General features: G+C 51.8%; 1 protein-coding gene across 2 annotated transcripts in view; it reads left to right on the top strand.

Moving 5' to 3' along the window:
• The window catches only part of SLC4A11 (solute carrier family 4 member 11), a 169344-nt gene that overhangs the window by 86310 nt on the left and 61188 nt on the right, over positions 1 to 21846 (top strand). For both annotated transcript variants that reach the window (XM_066572917.1, XM_066572916.1), the window contains exons 5-6: positions 8038 to 8269; positions 14202 to 14283. In XM_066572917.1, the coding sequence (XP_066429014.1) occupies positions 8038 to 8269; positions 14202 to 14283 (314 nt within the window). The remainder of the gene's footprint in view (positions 1 to 8037; positions 8270 to 14201; positions 14284 to 21846) is intronic.

Raw genomic sequence — 21846 nt, 5'->3', positions numbered from 1 at the left:
CCGTGGTAACCTGTTCCACTCATTAATCACCCTCACTGTCTAATATCTAATCTGTGTCTCCTCCCTTTCAGTTTAATTCCATTGCTTCTAGCGTTTCCTTGTGAAGACGAGAATAGAGCTGATCTCTTTGCACTGTGACAGCCCTTCAGATATTTGTAGACCGCTATTAAGTCTCTTCTCAGCCGCCTTTTTTGCAAGCTAAACACTTCCAGAGCCTTTAACTGTTCCTCATAGGACATGATTTACAGACCGCTCACCATCTTGGTAAATATTCTCTGAACTTGCTTCAGTTTGTCTGTCTTTTTTTAAAGAGTTTTTCCCAGAACTGGACCCAGTATTCCAGATGAGGTCTGACTAAGGAAGAGTAGAGGGGGATAATGATCTCACTTGATCTAGACTCTATGCTTCTCTTAATACATCCCAGAATTGTGTTTGCCTTTTTGGCTGCTGCATCACATTGTTGACTCATGTTCAGTCTATGATCTATTAGTATATCCAAGTCTTTTTCACATGTGCTGCTGCTTAGCCCAATTCCTCCCATTCTGTATGCTTTCTTCATTTTTCTTGCCCAGATGTAGGACTTTGCATTTCTCCTTGTTAAATACCATTCTGTTAGTCGCTGCCCACTGTGCAAGCTTTTCTAGATCTTTTTGAATCCTCTCTCTCTTCCCTAGTGTTACCTATCCCTGCTAGCTTTGTGTCATTGGCAAATTTGATCAGTTTCCCATCAATTCCCTCCTCCAGATCATTTATAAAAATGCTGAATAACACTGGGCCTAGGACAGAGCCTTGTGGTCCCCCACTTGATACATTCTTCCACTTGGATGGGCAGCCATTTATGACCACTCTTTGAGTACGATCACTCAGCCAGTTGTAAATCCACCTAACAGTTGCCTTGTCAATCCCATATTTGGTCATTTTTTCAATAAGTATGGTATGAGATACTTTGTCAAATGCTTTACTAAAGTCAAGATATACTATATCCACTGCATTTCCCTGATCAACCCAGTCGGTGATTCTGTCATAGAAGGAAATTAGATTTGTCTGCAATGACTTGTTTGTTACAAACCCATGCTGGCTCTGGTTAATTTCTCCATTTTCATCCAAGTACTTGCATACATGCTGTTTAATAATTTGTTCAAAGATCTTTCCCGGTTTAGAGGTCAGGCTCACAGGCCTGTAGTTTCCTGGATCCACCTTCTTCTCTTTTTTTAAGATGGGGACAACATTTGCCCTTTTTCAAATCTTCTGGGACTTCACCTGTTCTCCAGGAATTTTCAAAGATTATGGCGAGTGGTTCAGCAATTACCTCAACTGCTTCCTTTAGTATCCTAGGATGTAATTTATCTGGACCTTGAGATTTGATTTCAGTTAAGTTAGTTAAGTGTTCTCTCACCATATCTCTGCTTATAGATAACTTGTATTCTTTTATTCCCCCAATAGCACAGGGAAGATCAGCTGATGTTCCATCTACTTCCTGCCCCAATTATTTACCAGGCATAGCGCCACACATCTACCGATAGTAGTGGCTTTACCTGGTACTACTGCGCACACTGAGACTGAGGTTGCCGTGAGCTATAATACTGCTTATGCGTCAGACAGCTGTGTAAAGGTACCGCAAGACACTACATGCTACACCGCCCAATCATAGCGTCTTTTACTAATACACAGTGTGCATCAGGTAGTCGGGGAAGCTGTGCGGTCAGCTTGGTTTGTTGAGAACTGAAGTGTCCCTTTTACAAGGATGGAGTACAAGCTTTACAGCTCCTTCAGTTGTCTCATTGACATGAAGTGCCTGGAGTCACACCCCATGATTCGATATTGACAACCTGGCATGTCACATGGATGCCACGAGTGTCCTGTGAGTCATTCCAGCCTGGTGGGTATGAAATATACCTCAATTTTCTGTCTCCAGTCTGCTGTGATTACTGTCCTGAGACATTCCAGAAGAAAGTGTATTGTGCCGTATACATTTTTATTGTCTCTGTATACCTATGGTGATAGAAGGCTCAAACGTGATGTGAGCGCAGTCCTGTTTAACATGGATAGGGTGGACTTATCTCAGATTATTGACTCTTGCTTTTGTTTAAAGGGCTGACGCATATCCTTTGTAGCTTTCAGAGGGTTTCTCGCTCTCTAACGTAATCATCCTAAACAGGCTTTCTTTTCTCATCCCTCTTGCCTATTCTTCCGAATCCCTTTTCTCTGCTCTTTTCCTCTCCTTCCCACTCCCACTATCCTTACTCTCTTCCTCTCCTTCCCGCTCTTCCATCCTTACTCTCTTCCTCTCCTTCTCGCTCTTCCATCTTTACTCTCTTCCTCTCCTTCTCGCTCTTCCATCTTTACTCTCTTCCTCTCCTTCTCGCTCTTCCATCTTTACTCTCTTCCTCTCCTTCTCACTCCCCCCCATCTCTACTCTCTTCCTCTCCTTCTCACTCCCCCTATCTCTACTCTCTTCCTCTCCTTCTCACTCCCCCCATCTTTACTCTCTTCCTCTCCTTCTCACTCCCCCCCATCTCTACTCTCTTCCTCTCCTTCTCACTCCCCCCCATCCTTACTCTCTTCCTCTCCTTCTCACTCCCCCCATCCTTACTCTCTTCCTCTCCTTCTCACTCCCCCCATCTCTACTCTCTTCCTCTCCTTCTCACTCCCCCCATCTCTACGCTCTTCCTCTCCTTCTCACTCCCCCCATCTCTACGCTCTTCCTCTCCTTCTCACTCCCCCCCCCCATCTCTACGCTCTTCCTCTCCTTCTCACTCCCCCCCCCATCTCTACGCTCTTCCTCTCCTTCTCACTCCCCCCCCATCTCTACTCTCTTCCTCTCCTTCTCACTCCCCCCCATCTCTACTCTCTTCCTCTCCTTCTCACTCCCCCCCATGTCTACTCTCTTCCTCTCCTTCTCACTCCCCCCCATCTCTACTCTCTTCCTCTCCTTCTCACTCCCCCCCATCTCTACTCTCTTCCTCTCCTTCTCACTCCCCCCCATCTCTACTCTTTTCCTCTCCTTCTCACTCCCCCCCATCTCTACTCTCTTCCTCTCCTTCTCACTCCCCCCCATCTCTACTCTCTTCCTCTCCTTCTCACTCCCCCCATCTTTACTCTCTTCCTCTCCTTCTCACTCCCCCCATCTTTACTCTCTTCCTCTCCTTCTCACTCCCCCCATCTCTACTCTCTTCCTCTCCTTCTCACTCCCCCCATCTCTACTCTCTTCCTCTCCTTCTCACTCCCCCCATCTCTACTCTCTTCCTCTCCTTCTCACTCCCCCCATCTCTACTCTCTTCCTCTCCTTCTCACTCCCCCCATCTCTACTCTCTTCCTCTCCTTCTCACTCCCCCCATCTCTACTCTCTTCCTCTCCTTCTCACTCCCCCCATCTCTACTCTCTTCCTCTCCTTCTCACTCCCCCCATCTCTACTCTCTTCCTCTCCTTCTCACTCCCCCCATCTCTACTCTCTTCCTCTCCTTTTTGCTCCCCCCCCGTCTGTATACTCTTTCTCGCTCTCCCCATCTCTACTCTCTCTCTCCTTTTCGCTCCCCCCGTCTCTACACTCTCTCTCCTTTTCGCTCCCCCCGTCTCTACACTTTCTCTCCTTTTCGCTCCCCATATCTCTATTTTCTCTTGTTTTCGCTCCCCTCATCTCTACTCTCTCTCCTTTTTGCTCCCCTCGTCTCTGCTCTCTCTCCTTTTTGCTCCCCTCGTCTCTGCTCTCTCTCTCCTTTTTGCTCCCCTCGTCTCTGCTCTCTCTCTCCTTTTCGCTCCCCTCGTCTCTGCTCTCTCTCTCCTTTTCGCTCCCCTCGTCTCTGCTCTCTCTCCTTTTCGCTCCCCTCGTCTCTGCTCTCTCCCTCCTTTTCGCTCCCCTCGTCTCTGCTCTCTCTCTCCTTTTCGCTCCCCTCGTCTCTGCTCTCTCCCTCCTTTTCGCTCCCCTCGTCTCTGCTCTCTCTCTCCTTTTCGCTCCCCTCGTCTCTGCTCTCTCTCTCCTTTTCGCTCCCCTCGTCTCTGCTCTCTCTCTCCTTTTCGCTCCCCTCGTCTCTGCTCTCTCTCTCCTTTCGCTCCCCTCGTCTCTGCTCTCTCTCCCTTTCGCTCCCCTCGTCTCTGCTCTCTCTCCCTTTCGCTCCCCTCGTCTCTGCTCTCTCTCCTTTTCGCTCCCCTCGTCTCTGCTCTCTCTCCTTTTCGCTCCCCTCGTCTCTGCTCTCTCTCCTTTTCGCTCCCCTCGTCTCTGCTCTCTCTCCTTTTCGCTCCCCTCGTCTCTGCTCTCTCTCCTTTTCGCTCCCCCTGTCTCTACACTTTCTCTCCTTTTCGCTCCCCATATCTCTATTTTCTCTCGTTTTCGCTCCCCTCATCTCTACTCTCTCTCCTTTTTGCTCCCCTCGTCTCTGCTCTCTCTCCTTTTTGCTCCCCTCGTCTCTGCTCTCTCTCTCCTTTTCGCTCCCCTCGTCTCTGCTCTCTCTCTCCTTTTCGCTCCCCTCGTCTCTGCTCTCTCTCCTTTTCGCTCCCCTCGTCTCTGCTCTCTCTCCTTTTCGCTCCCCTCGTCTCTGCTCTCTCTCTCCTTTTCGCTCCCCTCGTCTCTGCTCTCTCTCCTTTTCGCTCCCCTCGTCTCTGCTCTCTCTCCTTTTCGCTCCCCTCGTCTCTGCTCTCTCTCTCCTTTTCGCTCCCCTCGTCTCTGCTCTCTCTCCTTTTCGCTCCCCTCGTCTCTGCTCTCTCTCCTTTTCGCTCCCCTCGTCTCTGCTCTCTCTCCTTTTCGCTCCCCTCGTCTCTGCTCTCTCTCCTTTTCGCTCCCCTCGTCTCTGCTCTCTCTCTCCTTTTCGCTCCCCTCGTCTCTGCTCTCTCTCCTTTTCGCTCCCCTCGTCTCTGCTCTCTCTCTCCTTTTCGCTCCCCTCGTCTCTGCTCTCTCTCCTTTTCGCTCCCCTCGTCTCTGCTCTCTCTCCTTTTCGCTCCCCTCGTCTCTGCTCTCTCTCCTTTTCGCTCCCCTCGTCTCTGCTCTCTCTCCTTTTCGCTCCCCTCGTCTCTGCTCTCTCTCCTTTTCGCTCCCCTCGTCTCTGCTCTCTCTCCTTTTCGCTCCCCTCGTCACTGCTCTCTCTCCTTTTCGCTCCCCTCGTCACTGCTCTCTCTCCTTTTCGCTCCCCTCGTCTCTGCTCTCTCTCCTTTCGCTCCCCTCGTCTCTGCGCTCTCTCTCCTTTCGCTCCCCTCGTCTCTGCGCTCTCTCTCCTTTCGCTCCCCTCGTCTCTGCGCTCTCTCTCCTTTCGCTCCCCTCGTCTCTGCGCTCTCTCTCCTTTCGCTCCCCTCGTCTCTGCGCTCTCTCTCCTTTCGCTCCCCTCGTCTCTGCGCTCTCTCTCCTTTCGCTCCCCTCGTCTCTGCTCTCTCTCTCCTTTCGCTCCCCTCGTCTCTGCTCTCTCTCTCCTTTCGCTCCCCTCGTCTCTGCTCTCTCTCTCCCTTTCGCTCCCCTCGTCTCTGCTCTCTCTCTCCTTTTCGCTCCCCTCGTCTCTGCTCTCTCTCTCCTTTTCGCTCCCCTCGTCTCTGCTCTCTCTCTCCTTTTCGCTCCCCTCGTCTCTGCTCTCTCTCTCCTTTTCGCTCCCCTCGTCTCTGCTCTCTCCCTCCTTTTCGCTCCCCTCGTCTCTGCTCTCTCTCTCCTTTTCGCTCCCCTCGTCTCTGCTCTCTCTCTCCTTTTCGCTCCCCTCGTCTCTGCTCTCTCCCTCCTTTTCGCTCCCCTCGTCTCTGCTCTCTCTCTCCTTTTCGCTCCCCTCGTCTCTGCTCTCTCTCTCCTTTTCGCTCCCCTCGTCTCTGCTCTCTCTCTCCTTTTCGCTCCCCTCGTCTCTGCTCTCTCTCTCCTTTCGCTCCCCTCGTCTCTGCTCTCTCTCCCTTTCGCTCCCCTCGTCTCTGCTCTCTCTCCCTTTCGCTCCCCTCGTCTCTGCTCTCTCTCCCTTTCGCTCCCCTCGTCTCTGCTCTCTCTCCTTTTCGCTCCCCTCGTCTCTGCTCTCTCTCCTTTTCGCTCCCCTCGTCTCTGCTCTCTCTCCTTTTCGCTCCCCTCGTCTCTGCTCTCTCTCCTTTTCGCTCCCCTCGTCTCTGCTCTCTCTCCTTTTCGCTCCCCTCGTCTCTGCTCTCTCTCCTTTTCGCTCCCCTCGTCTCTGCTCTCTCTCTCCTTTTCGCTCCCCTCGTCTCTGCTCTCTCTCTCCTTTTCGCTCCCCTCGTCTCTGCTCTCTCTCCTTTTCGCTCCCCTCGTCTCTGCTCTCTCTCTCCTTTTCGCTCCCCTCGTCTCTGCTCTCTCTCCTTTTCGCTCCCCTCGTCTCTGCTCTCTCTCCTTTTCGCTCCCCTCGTCTCTGCTCTCTCTCCTTTTCGCTCCCCTCGTCTCTGCTCTCTCTCCTTTTCGCTCCCCTCGTCTCTGCTCTCTCTCTCCTTTTCGCTCCCCTCGTCTCTGCTCTCTCTCTCCTTTCGCTCCCCTCGTCTCTGCTCTCTCTCTCCTTTCGCTCCCCTCGTCTCTGCTCTCTCTCTCCTTTCGCTCCCCTCGTCTCTGCTCTCTCTCCTTTTCGCTCCCCTCGTCTCTGCTCTCTCTCCTTTCGCTGATCTGTTTACATGTCTTTGCTCTGATGCACATAAGTGATTCAAGCACAATGGCCATTTTTACACGACGAGGTTGTCGGGCACAAACGTTCCCCTGAATGCTTGCTTGCCCAACAATCGGCCATGTAAAAGGGACAACGGTTGTCGTTTGCCTTTGAGCATAACGGCGCTCACTGATTGGCTGTACATTTGTGACATCAGTCTGAAAGTTGGCTCATGTAGGAGACCCCAAACCTGTAGGCTCATTTATTTATTTTTGTCTTTTTTCCTGCCATTTCTGCCCCCATAATCTTCTGGATTCATTGCAAAGTCTTTCGATTTCTTTGGAATAAGTCAGAACCGCTTAAAACCAGTCTGTGTAGCCTAGAGGGGCATTCTCTTCTGTAGCGCACAGGACCTCCTGTGACCACAATGATGCAGGTAGTTACCCATACCTCCAACAGCGGTCGCCCAGATACGACGACAATGCCTGCCAAGCAACCTGAAGTAACCTGGATTACAACCGGCGAGCCGGACAAGGGACCCATCCACCATCCGTCTGTAGGAGAGCACACATGACTCCGGCACACAGGGGGCGCTCCTGGCCCGGGATAAGACACATTCCTGCCTCCTCAGACTGAATGAAGCAGAGCCTCCTCGCGTTTGTTGACTTGTTGATGTTACCGAGCCGGCGATTACCGCGCCACACGCCGTCTACAATTAGGCTTTATGACTTCAGTTGTTTTGTTCTCTCTCGTTACCGTCGCTGGTAGACGTGATCTTCAGAATGTGGAATTCATCTTAATTAAACCCATCTCTTTATACCAAGCAGCACAGCCCTGCGGCTTCACTCCATCCCTCCTATAAATATTGGAGACCGCTAAAAGAAGCTTCTCTTTTTATTAAATTAACTTGCGTTTTGGATGTAGCCGCGCCGCAATTTACAAACCGGTCGGAGACAAAGTGATGCCAGCCGACCAGTCAGCAAGCTCTCCCAGCGCCAAACAAGAAGGAGGGAGGACGGCGTCCTTGAAACGGGATTAATGGGGTGATTACGGCTGGTATCTGTGGTAACAAGACGCTCGTGTCCGACCAATGGAAATCCGTTTACCGTGTCCAGTTCTTGCAGATTTTTACGTTTCGCACTGATTTATTGCTATTATCGGCAGTGTATCTATTTCCAACATGAGCTTGGTGCGGGGTCTGACTACCATTTTACTATACAGTTAGTTGGGACTGACGTTTTTATGGCCCTGAACCCCCAAAGGGCTTCTATATAACAATAGTAATATCTAAGTTGCTTGAAATGGCGCTAAAGTGTGCGAGCGACCGCGCGCTTTTACTGCTGGCTGAACTGTTGGGAGCATTTACATGGTTGAGGTCTACAGGCTGCCCCAGGCTCAGCGTACGGGTAGGGACGGGTGTATACCCTCTTGTGCCTTGTGTTCTCCCTCCTCTCTTCCGCTGTATCATTCATCTCTTCCCTGTCTTTTTTTTCCCCAGTACCTAAAGTTAAAGAACTTTGAAGAGGAGGTGCGAGCTCACCGGGACTTGGACGGCTTCCTTGCCAAAGCCAGCATTATCCTGGATGAGACCGCCACCTCTCTGGACGACGTCCTGCGGGAAATGCTCAAGCACTTTGTGGAGGACCCCGAGAACGCCGAGCCCAGCTGCAACTTCGACAAAATCATGAGCACTTTATTCACAGACTCTGGCGCTCCGAGGGAAGGGAACGGTACGGGTACTGCCTTATACTGTATATTCATAGGCTCCTAGACGTGCTGAGACCTCCCCGAGGCACCATATACTCTTAAAGGAATAATGTAACATGGCAAGCAGGTTTACACGTAGATGCCGCTGTATAAAATGCGGAGGTATAGCATGAGCATTGTGTTGGGCCCGTTACCTGTGCATCTCCTGCAGGATCTGGCGTTGGCGCTCGGTCTGTGCCAGTTTAGCTGTGCTTCTCCTGTGGAATCTGGTGTTGGCGCTCGGTCTGTGCTCGTTATCTGTGCATCTCCTGCAGGATCTGGCGTTGGCGCTCGGTCTGTGCCCGTTATCTGTGCATCTCCTGCAGGATCTGGCATTGGCGCTCGGTCTGTGCCAGTTTAGCTGTGCTTCTCCTGTGGAATCTGGTGTTGGCGCTCGGTCTGTGCTCGTTATCTGTGCGTGTCCTGCAGGATCTGGCATTGGTGCTCAGTCTGTGCCCGTTATCTGTGCTTCTCCTGCGGGATCTGGTGTTAGCGCTCAGTCTGTGCCCGTTATCTGTGCATCTTCTGCAGGATCTGGCATTGGCGCTCAGTCTGTGCCCATTGCCTGTGCTTCTCCTGCAGGATCTGGCATTGGCGTTCAATCTGTGCCCGCTATCTGTGCGTCTCCTGGAGGATCTGGTGTTGGCGCTCGGTCTGTGCCCGCTATCTGAGTCTCCTGGAGGATCTGGCTTGGCGCTCGGTATGTGCCCGCTATCTGTGCGTCTCCTGGAGGATCTGGTGTTGGCGCTCGGTATGTGCCCGCTATCTGTGCGTCTCCTGGAGGATCTGGTGTTGGCGCTCGGTCTGTGCCCGCTATCTGTGAGTCTCCTGGAGGATCTGGCTTGGCGCTCGGTCTGTGCCCGCTATCTGTGAGTCTCCTGGAGGATCTGGCTTGGCGCTCGGTATGTGCCCGCTATCTGTGCGTCTCCTGGAGGATCTGGTGTTGGCGCTCGGTATGTGCCCGCTATCTGTGCGTCTCCTGGAGGATCTGGTGTTTTCGCTCGGTCTGTGCCCGCTATCTGTGAGTCTCCTGGAGGATCTGGCTTGGCGCTCGGTCTGTGCCCGCTATCTGTGCGTCTCCTGGAGGATCTGGCTTGGCGCTCGGTCTGTGCCCGCTATCTGTGCCTCTCCTGGAGGATCTGGTGTTGGCGCTCGGTCTGTGCCCGCTATCTGTGAGTCTCCTGGAGGATCTGGTGTTGGCGCTCGGTCTGTGCTCGTTATCTGTGCGTGTCCCACAGGATCTGGCATTGGTGCTCGGTCTGTGCCCGTTATCTGTGCGTGTCCTGCAGGGTCTGGCGTTGGCGCTCGTTCTGTGCCCGCGGTTGGCATTTCCTCTGGTACATTACACAATGCTGCAGTATAAGGACCAGATACCACAATCTGCTTCTCCTGCAGTTTTCCTCCCCTGGATTACAACATAGCTGGAAGGGAAGAGAATATCGGTAAGAAGTGTGCCCAGTTCCCGTGTTTACTCATTGTATTGGCACCACGAGGCGCTCTCGCTGCGGCTGATGGCCCGTAGGATCAAATACCAATTAGCCTCTTGTTTTCCTCCTTCATGAATATTTGTTAGGTGACTCATTGGCTCTGGAGGCTCAGACCTAATTCCTTCCAGCCCGGCTGAGGTGAAGCAGCTGTTGCAGTTTGTCTGACTAGGCAATAACCTTATTGACATAGGAAATGCAGCACGTGCCTGCGCAGTATGGAGCGCGAGCCGCCTGGATGCTACACACCACAGCCCTGCGCAGTATGGAGCGCGAGCCGCCTGGATGCTACACACCACGGCCCTGCGCAGTATGGAGCGCGGGCCGCCTGGATGCTACACACCACAGCCCTGCGCAGTATGGAGCGCGAGCTGCCTGGATACTACACACCACGGCCCTGCGCAGTATGGAGCGCGAGCCGCCTGGATGCTACACACCACAGCCCTGCGCAGTATAGAGCGCGAGCCGCCTGGATGCTACACAGCACGGCCCTGCGCAGTATGGAGCGCGAGCCTCCTGGATGCTACACACCACGGCCCTGCGCAGTATGGAGTGCGAGCGGCCTGGATGCTACACACCACGGCCCTGCGCAGTATGGAGCGTGAGCTGCCTGGATGCTACACACCACGGCCCTGTGCGGTATGGAGAGCGAGCCGCCTGGATGCTACACACCACAGCCCTGCGCAGTATGGAGCGCGAGCTGCCTGGATACTACACACCACGGCCCTGCGCAGTATGGAGCGCGAGCTCCCTGGACGCTACACACTACGGTCCTGCTCAGTATGGAGGACGAGCTCCCTGGATGCTACACACCACGGCCCTGCGCAGTATGGAGGACGAGCTCCCTGGATGTTACACACCACGGCCCTGCGCAGTATAGAGCGCGAGTTGCCTGGATATTACACACCACGCCCCTGTGCGGTATGGAGAGCGAGCCGCCTGGATGATACACACCACAGCCCTGCGCAGTATGGAGCGTGAGCTGTCTGCATGCTACACACCACGGCCCTGCGCAGTATGGAGCGCGAGCTGCCTGGACGCTATACACTACAGCCCCGCGCAGTATGGAGCGCAAGCTGCCTGGATGCTACACACCACGACCCTGCGCAGTATGGAGCGCGAGCCGCCTGGATGCTACACAGCACAGCCCTTCGCAGTATGGAGCGCGAGCGGACTGGATGCTACACACCACGGCCCTGCGCAGTATGGAGCGCGAGCTGCCTGGACGCTATACACTACAGCCCCGCGCAGTATGGAGCGCAAGCTGCCTGGATGCTACACACCACAACCCTGCGCAGTATGGAGCGCGAGCCGCCTGGATGCTACACAGCACAGCCCTTCGCAGTATGGAGCGCGAGCGGACTGGATGCTACACACTACAGCCCTGCGCAGTATGAAGCGCGAGCTGCCTGGATGCTACACACTACAGCCCTGCGCAGTATGGAGCGCGAGCTGCCTGGATACTACACAGCATGGCCCTGCGCAGCATGGAGCGCGAGCTGCCTGGATGCTACACACTACGGCCCTGCGCAGTATGAAGCGCGAGCTGCCTGGATGCTACACACTACAGCCCTGCGCAGTATGGAGCGCGAGCTGCCTGGATGCTACACACCACGGCCCTGCGCAGCATGGAGCGCGAGCTGCCTGGATATTACACACCACGGCCCTGCGCAGTATGGAGCACGAGCCGCCTGGATGCTACACAGCGTGGCCCTTCGCAATATGGAGCGCGAGCGGACTGGATGCTACACACTACAGCCCCGCGCAGCATGGAGCCCGAGCTGCCTGGATATTACACACCACGGCCCTGCACAGTATGGAGCACGAGCCGCCTGGATGCTACACACCACGGCCCTTCGCATTATGGAGCACGAGCCGCCTGGATGCTACACACCACGGCCCTGCACAGTATGGAGCGCGAGCTGCCTGGATGCTACACACCACAGCCCTGCGCGGTATGGAGGGCGAGCTGCCTGGATGCTACACACCACAGCCCTGCGCGGTATGGAGGGCGAGCTGCCTGGATGCTACACACCACAGCCCTGCGCGGTATGGAGCGTGAGCTGTCTGCATGCTACACACCACGGCCCTGCGCAGTATGGAGCGCGAGCCGCCTGGATGCTACACACCACGGCCCTGCACAGTATGGAGCGTGAGCTGTCTGCATGCTACACACCACAGCCCTGCACAGTATGGAGCGCGAGCTGCCTGGATGCTACACAGCACCGCCCTGCGCAGTATAGAATGCACTGCGCAAAAACGCACACTTCCGCGGCCCATATACTTAAAACAGTCTGTTGGCACGTGACTATGCACAGATTTACATGTGCAAAGAAACCGATACGTGAATTTTGTGGCATATATACGCTCATGTGAATGAGTCCGAACACAGAGAAGAGTTAGGGTGCCGTTCCACGGGCGTGATTTACCGCTTGACCGCTGGCAAATCGTGCCCTCTGAAGCTTTCCATAGCATTTGCCTCCCCCCCCCCCCCCATTCTCTTTGTAAGGCAACTGCCTCCCCCCCCCCTCCTCCTCGTTGCGTGACGTCTGTCCCCCTCCCCCTCCTCCTCGTTGCGTGACGTCTGTCCCCCTCCCCCTCCTCCTCGTTGCGTGGCGTCTGTCCCCCTCCCCCTCCTCCTCGTTGCGTGGCGTCTGTCCCCCTCCCCCTCCTCCTCGTTGCGTGGCGTCTGTCCCCCTCCCCCTCCTCCTCGTTGCGCGGCGTCTGTCCCCCTCCCCCTCCTCCTCGTTGCGCGGCGTCTGTCCCCCTCCCCCTCCTCCTCGTTGCGTGGCGTCTGTCCCCCTCCCCCTCCTCCTCGTTGCGCGGCGTCTGTCCCCCTCCCCCTCCTCCTCGTTGCGCGGCGTCTGTCCCCCTCCCCCTCGTTGCGCGGCGTCTGTCCCCCTCCCCCTCCTCCTCGTTGCGCGGCGTCTGTCCCCCTCCCCCTCCTCCTCGTTGCGCGGCGCGCGTCCCCCTCCCCCTCCTCCTCGTTGCGCGGCGCGCGTCCCCCTCCCCCTCCTCCTCGTTGCGCGGCGCGCGTCCCCCTCCCCCTCCTCCTCGTTGCGCGGCGCGCGTCCCCCTCCCCCTCCTCCTCGTTGCGCGGCGCGCGTCCCCCTCCCCCTCCTCCTCGTTGCGCGGCGCGCGTCCCCCTCCCCCTCGTTGCGCGGCGCGCGTCCCCCTCCCCCTCGTTGCGCGGCGCGCGTCCCCCTCCCCCTCGTTGCGCGGCGCGCGTCCCCCTCCCCCTCGTTGCGCGGCGCGCGTCCCCCCTCCCCCTCCCCCTCGTTGCGCGGCGCGCGTCCCCCTCCCCCTCCCCCTCGTTGCGCGGCGCGCGTCCCCCTCCCCCTCCTCCTCGTTGCGCGGCGCGCGTCCCCCTCCCCCTCCTCCTCGTTGCGCGGCGCGCGTCCCCCTCCCCCTCCTCCTCGTTGCGCGGCGCGCGTCCCCCTCCCCCTCCTCCTCGTTGCGCGGCGCGCGTCCCCCTCCCCCTCCTCCTCGTTGCGCTGGCGTCGCCCTCCCCCTCCTCCTCGTTGCGCGGCGCGCGTCCCCCTCCCCCTCCTCCTCGTTGCGCTGGCGTCTGTCGCCCTCCCCCTCCTCCTCGTTGCGCTGGCGTCTGTCGCCCTCCCCCTCCTCCTCGTTGCGCTGGCGTCTGTCGCCCTCCCCCTCCTCCTCGTTGCGCTGGCGTCTGTCGCCCTCCTCACACTCATTTTTGTATGGAGTCCGTCCCCCGCCCCCCCAACCACCTACTTGTTTTACGGCATCTCCCTCCTCCCCCTTGTTGTTGAATGGTGTCGGCCTCCACCCCCTCTTCGTTCCTCGGTGTATGGCGTCTGTCCCCCTCATACTAACTTGCCCTCTATTAGTGCATCTCCCACAGACCTCCTCTGTGATGACATTCCCCCCAACATGCAGCTATTTCTTCCCTGTCCATTTCCCCACCACCCCCCCTCCCCCCCGGTCAGTCCTGGCTCCTGTGCCCCGGCGGCTCGGTTCGGGATGATTACATGTTTTCTTACTGGAACGGCCTCGTGTCATTATCATCTTTTAAATATATGCTTCAGAAATAAAAATATCCCCTGCGTCCTGCCGAAGGGGGGAGGGGAATCGGGGTAAAAAGCTGCTGTTGGGGGTTTTTCTCTTCCCTTTTTGAGTCCTGAGCGGCGGCTGACTACGAGCGTTCATCCCGCGGCCGTCCTTCCCAGCAGCTGCAGAGATCCTGAGGATTGGGGAGTTTCCAGCTTTCATGTTTTGACACTTTTTCCTTCTGCAGCTGAGACGTTGTGGCCGGAGCGAGCGGCCGTCCAAAAACCTTACATAATACAAGTTCTGTCATATGCACAATGCAGCCTTCATGCCTAAGGCCGTATTGTGGGGCTCCCCATGTGGGGAAGGGCTCTGGTGCTTCCTGTTTGATTTTACAGAATTCTTTTTTTCTTCACAGTACATCTGCTTTCTGACACGATTCAAGGGGTGACGGCCACGGCCACCGGCGTCCAGTACCAGCAGTCCTGGCTCTGTATAATGTAAGTCAGGCCTGCAGCAATAAGACGTGTGAGCGGGGGGACTTAGAAAAACCATCTCTGCCTGCTGTCAACTTGTGCTTGCAAATCGCACTTTCTTTTTTTTCCGTCATTCAGAACATGCCGCCCCGTAGGCTAATAATACTGCAAACATGCTTAATATACAACACACACTGACCTACATCCATTCCTACCAGTATCTCTAATTTTAAGTTAAAATTCATAAAAAAATGCCATATTTTCAATATAGAAGAAGTGCGTTTTTACAAAGAAGAAATGGTTGAAGTCTGCAGACAAAGGGGGGTAATCGCACCAGAACCCCTTGGCTGCTTCCTTAATGATTGGGTAGAGTGCTTACAAGGCAGTCAGCCCCATCATAGCTGTTTATATATCTATAGCTGCACTTTCCTCTCTGTCCAGGTTTTTGTCTGGCATTGATCTGTATCATCAGGCCAGGAACAATGGCTAAATGTGATTGGTTATCATTGGATCATGGGGTAGCGAATAAATCACCAGGTCTAAAGTCCTTAGGCCACTAGGGCAAAGTATATCAATCCACTAATATAATCCCCAGGGTGCCCATTCTTTTTAAATAACCTAATGTACAGAGCTATTTAAGAAGGAGCAGATTTGGGGATTTAATTACCAGCTACAAAAGACGGCCACACAATCCACCCATCGCTGAAAAGAGGAGGTTCAACGTTTTTTTAGGTCAGACCAGTAAACTTCATTTTTCTGCCCCATACTACTTTGATGATGATGATCTGTTCAGTCGCATCCGACCCTCGGTCACTCCATGGATCAATGTTCTCCACGCATTCCTGTCTTTCCGTTCAGTGACTGACATGTTTGTGGTGCCTTGATTTGTATCTAGCCATCTTGTTCTTTGTCGTCCTCATCCTCTCTTTTCATTGACCTTTCAAGCATCAGTCCTGTTTCCAGTGAGTTAGCGCGCATCCCATGAGCCACTGTCTGATGATTTTGCCCTCTAGTGTTATTTTTGGTTTGACGCGATCTAACACTACCTTGTTCTTTTTGAATAACCCTGCATAAATCCATGATTTACAATGAAATAATATATTATTCTCCACCCCCCCCCCCCCACCCCCCCCTTCTTACTTCCTTACCCGGGATATATGGTAGACCTCATGTATTAACCTCCATTAACAGTAGGCCACCAGAATATAATAGCCCCATGAATATATTCTAGATCCCCTCATATAACCCCTCCACCCCCCGCCCCCTTTTTATGCTTTACAATCATGGTAAAAATATAATGTTGCTGGATATATTTTAGACCCTCTTTTATAACGCCATTTACACTAGACCACCAGGGAAAAATATATTAACACTCTTAGTATATTCTAGATCCCCATGTATGAACTTCCCATTTACACTCCATCACCAGAGAATCCTCTAGTAACTCCCTGAATGTATTCTACATCCCCCATGTGTAGCCCCCATTTACACTAGGTCACCAGGGAAAAGTATATTGGCCTACTTAATATATACCAGCCCCACCCGGCCAACTCCATTATGCTTCCTCTCACTGATACACCATTATTTCAGCTGTCTGTCACAGTAGGCGTTAAGGCTCATTTACACGGAACGATGATCGATCAAACAGCAGTTTGAGTGACCATTTTGAGCGATCACTTTGCATAACCTCTTAAGTAGCTAATTAGCTGCTTATAAGGTTATTAACGTGTAAATGAAGGCGGAGCGGCATACCACTGACAGCTGCCTTGTTCTCTGAGCTATCAGCTGGTATCCCGCTGAGGGCTCCACAGGATACTGGCTGAAAGGGTATGATCGGCGGTATCCTGCTGAGGACTCGGCGCTGATAAGGCTCATTGCTGACTTTCAGCTTGCTAAAAGTTAGCGATGACCGAAGAGTGCACAATGGCTGCGTATTTAGAAACAACGATTATCGTTCAATATATGACTTTTGAGCAATAATCGTTGTCTAAATGGACCTTTAGGCGGCTTCACATGGACGGAATTGTGCGTTTTTTTCCCCAACGGCTTCGTTCACATGCGAGTATTCTGCATACGCATGTCGGCAGCACAAAACCGATAGAGCATGGTCTATTTTTCTGTGTATTTGTGCACCAAAGGTTCCTATAGAAGTCAATGGGGTGGAGGGCAAATGTGTGCGCAATATGCGAGGAGTTACGTGAAACTGCGTAGTTGCACTGGGAAAAGAGCACATCTAGAACTAATTAGCCGTTTCACTTGGTGTGTGTCTGCCGCGAGAACATGATAGTGCCATGCAGGCAGAAGTAGGACCTGGAGCTGGGGACACTGCTAGAAACATACAGCTGGTCCCAGAATAAATGTAATGCGTTACCATGAAAATCACTCGGTCCTTAGGGTGCCCACCCACTAGCGTTTTTTTTACTGCGAAATTCGCAGCATTTTTTTTTTCTGCAGGGGTCTTTGGGCTATGGGACATGCAAAGCTAAAATCGCGATTGCGCAAAATCGCGATATTGCGGTAAATCGCGATTTTGCGCGATCGCGATTTTTACATTACAAGTCCCATAGACCCCTGCAGAAAAAAAAACCCTGCGACTTTCGCAGTGAAAAAAAACGCTAGTGGGTGGGCACCCTTAAGGCAAAAAATAGGCTGGTCACTAAGGGGTTAATAGGCTAATCTACATCACCCCGGCCTCTTGGTCACAAGGATAAAGCTAAAATGTATTCACCAAGTGCAGTGGGATTGCGGGTTTTTTTGTGTAAAATCTGTGGGTGAGGGGATGTGATTGTGTGGGAGATTGAAACTATCAGCTCTAAAGTGTAACGAAACTTTTTATAAACCTCTGACAAGTTTTGACCAGTGGGGATCGAGGCGGAAAAAGGTAATATTAGGAAGAACTAATGGAAGGTCTCACAATGGTGCGCTACTGTATGAAGGTCTCACAATGGTGCGCCACTGTATGAAGAAGGTCTCACAATGGTGCGCCACTGTATGAAGAAGGTCTCGCAATGGTGCGCCACTGTATGAAGAAGGTCTCGCAATGGTGGGCCACTGTATGAAGAAGGTCTCGCAATGGTGCGCCACTGTATGAAGAAGGTCTCGCAATGGTGCGCCACTGTATGAAGAAGGTCTCGCAATGGTGCGCCACTGTATGAAGAAGGTCTCGCAATGGTGCGCCACTGTATGAAGAAGGTCTCGCAATGGTGCGCCACTGTATGAAGAAGGTCTCGCAATGGTGCGCCACTGTATGAAGAAGGTCTCGCAATGGTGCGCCACTGTATGAAGAAGGTCTCGCAATGGTGCGCCACTGTATGAAGAAGGTCTCGCAATGGTGCGCCACTGTATGAAGAAGGTCTCGCAATGGTGCGCCACTGTATGAAGAAGGTCTCGCAATGGTGCGCCACTGTATGAAGAAGGTCTCGCAATGGTGCGCCACTGTATGAAGAAGGTCTCGCAATGGTGCGCCACTGTATGAAGAAGGTCTCGCAATGGTGCGCCACCGTATGAAGACCTCATTAAACAACAACCAAACTTCTGATAAACTTGTGAAACGTCAGTGATGTGTCAGAAATATTGATCAGAAGCCGTCCGGGTCTGAGACCCCCACCGATCGCTGACGCTCATCTAAGTGCTGTGTGCATTCGTGTGCTATGGGCGATAGTCTACAGGAGTAGGTGCAGCTCTCAGATAAGTACTTCTAGCCGTCAGCTGGTGGTCTCGGCGCCCAGACTGCCACAGATCAGTACTTCTGATGTGTCACTATAACACGCCAGAAGTTTATAAAAAGTTTAGTTGCCCTTCGCTGTGACCTTCAGGCAGCAGCTCACCATTGTGAGACCTTCGAAGCCTTCTTCGTTTTTACCCTGTTACCTTTTTTTGTAGCTGTCCTAACTACCCAAAATGCTGCATCACGCAGAGCCGCAGTCTAATCGCACGGAGCCGCTTTAGGAAAGAACATCTTACAGCGCTGTGTTCGGTCCCCTTGTTTCCCCGAGATAAGCGGCCCTCCAGGCTTTCAATGCCGCTTTACTCTCTCAACTTAAAAGTCTTGCCAAACATGCGTGTTAAATGGGAAATCGCTCTTATTTGTCGCCCTGTGACTGATATTTGGGTCTCGGTCGGCTTTTGGAAGGACATTTTGGAGTGCATAAGTATGTGGGATCCTGCAGACATAAGTCCATAAGCCCAGAGTCAGAGACCCATTCACCACGAACGCCCCATGTGAATCTGCTTAAAGCTAATTGTTTAAGTCTGCATGAAACAATGAGCTCATTCAGACGTCCTTCACTGACAGACGCAAACACAATGTGTGCACATTTATACTGTACATATATACCGTATACACACCTCTGTACCGATCCGCACACGGTACATGCTGTACATATATACAGTATACACACCTCTATACCGATCCGCACACAGTACATGCTGTACATATATACAGTATACACACCTCTATACCGATCCGCACACAGTGCATGCTGAACATAGACAGTATACACACCTCTATACCGATCCGCACACAGTACATGCTGTACATATATACAGTATACACACCTCTATACCGATCCGCACACAGTGCATGCTGTACATAGATACAGTATACACACCTCTATACTGGTCCGCACACGGTACATGCTGTACATATATACAGTATACACACCTCTATACTGGTCCGCACACGGTACATGCTGTACATATATACAGTATACACACCTCTATACTGATCCGCACACAGTGCATGCTGTACATATATACAGTATACACACCTCTATACCGATCCGCACACAGTGCATGCTGTACATATATACAGTATACACACCTCTATACTGATCCGCACACAGTGCATGCTGTACATATATACAGTATACACACCTCTATACTGATCCGCACACGGTGCATGCTGTACATATATACAGTATACACACCTCTATACCGATCCGCACACGGTGCATGCTGTACATATATACAGTATACACACCTCTATACTGATCCGCACACTACATGCTGTACATATATACAGTATACACACCTCTATACCGATCCGCACAGTGCATGCTGTACATGTATACACACCTCTATACCGATCCGCACACAGTGCATGCTGAACATAGACAGTATACACACCTCTATACCGATCCGCACACAGTACATGCTGTACATATATACAGTATACACACCTCTATACTGATCCGCACACGGTGCATGCTGTACATAGATACAGTATACACACCTCTATACCGATCCGCACACAGTGCATGCTGTACATAGATACAGTATACACACCTCTATACTGGTCCGCACACGGTACATGCTGTACATATATACAGTATACACACCTCTATACTGGTCCGCACACGGTACATGCTGTACATATATACAGTATACACACCTCTATACTGATCCGCATACAGTGCATGCTGTACATATATACAGTATACACACCTCTATACCGATCCGCACACAGTGCATGCTGTACATATATACAATATACACACCTCTATACTGATCCGCACACGGTGCATGCTGTACATATATACAGTATACACACCTCTATACCGATCCGCACACGGTGCATGCTGTACATATATACAGTATACACACCTCTATACTGATCCGCACACTACATGCTGTACATATATACAGTATACACACCTCTATACTGATCCGCACACGGTACATGCTGTACATATATACAATATACACACCTCTATACTGATCCGCACACACTACATGCTGTACATATATACAGTATACACACCTCTATACCGATCCGCACACGGTGCATGCTGTACATATATACAGTATACACACCTCTATACCGATCCGCACACGGTGCATGCTGTACATATATACAGTATACACACCTCTATACTGATCCGCACACAGTACATGCTGTACATATATACAATATACACACCTCTATACCGATCCGCACACACTACATGCTGTACATATATACAGTATACACACCTCTATACCGATCCGCACACTACATGCTGTACATATATACAATATACACACCTCTATACCGATCCGCACACGGTACATGCTGTACATATATACAGTATACACACCTCTATACTGGTCCGCACACAGTACATGCTGTACATATATACAGTATACACACCTCTATACCGATCCGCACACACTACATGCTGTACATATATACAGTATACACACCTCTATACCGATCCGCACACTACATGCTGTACATATATACAGTATACACACCTCTATACCGATCCGCACACACTACATGCTGTACATATATACAGTATACACACCTCTATACTGGTCCGCACACAGTACATGCTGTACATATATACAGTATACACACCTCTATACCGATCCGCACACACTACATGCTGTACATATATACAGTATACACACCTCTATACCGATCCGCACACTACATGCTGTACATATATACAGTATACACACCTCTATACCGATCCGCACACACTACATGCTGTACATATATACAGTATACACACCTCTATACCGATCCGCACACGGTGCATGCTGTACATGTATACAGTATACACACCTCTATACTGATCCGCACACTACATGCTGTACATATATACAGTATACACACCTCTATACCGATCCGCACACAGTACATGCTGTACATATATACAGTATACACACCTCTATACCGATCCGCACACACTACATGCTGTACATATATACAGTATACACACCTCTATACCGATCCGCACACACTACATGCTGTACATATATACAGTATACACACCTCTATACCGATCCGCACACACTACATGCTGTATATATACAATATACACACCTCTATACTGATCCGCACACGGTGCATGCTGTACATATATACAGTATACACACCTCTATACCGATCCGCACACACTACATGCTGTACATATATACAGTATACACACCTCTATACCGACCCGCACACACTACATGCTGTACATATATACAATATACACACCTCTATACTGATCCGCACACGGTGCATGCTGTACATATATACAGTATACACACCTCTATACTGATCCGCACTCAGTGCATGCTGTACATATGTACAGTATACACACCTCTATACCGATCCGCACACGGTACATGCTGTACATATATACAGTATACACACCTCTATACCGATCCGCACACAGTGCATGCTGTACATATGTACAGTATACACACCTCTATACCGATCCGCACACACTACATGCTGTACATATATACCGTATACACACCTCTATACTGGTCCGCACACACTACATGCTGTACATATATACAGTATACACACCTCTATACTGGTCCGCACACGGTATATGCTGTACATATATACAGTATACACACCTCTATACTGATCCGCACACAGTGCATGCTGTACATATATACAGTATACACACCTCTATACCGATCCGCACACAGTGCATGCTGTACATATATACAGTATACACACCTCTATACCGATCCGCACACTACATGCTGTACATATATACAGTATACACACCTCTATACCGATCCGCACACAGTGCATGCTGAACATAGACAGTATACACACCTCTATACCGATCCGCACACAGTACATGCTGTACATAT

This window comes from Eleutherodactylus coqui, chromosome 7, assembly GCF_035609145.1.
Source record: "Eleutherodactylus coqui strain aEleCoq1 chromosome 7, aEleCoq1.hap1, whole genome shotgun sequence".
NCBI lineage: Eukaryota > Metazoa > Chordata > Amphibia > Anura > Eleutherodactylidae > Eleutherodactylus > Eleutherodactylus coqui.
This window is presented reverse-complemented; position numbering and strand designations above follow the sequence as displayed.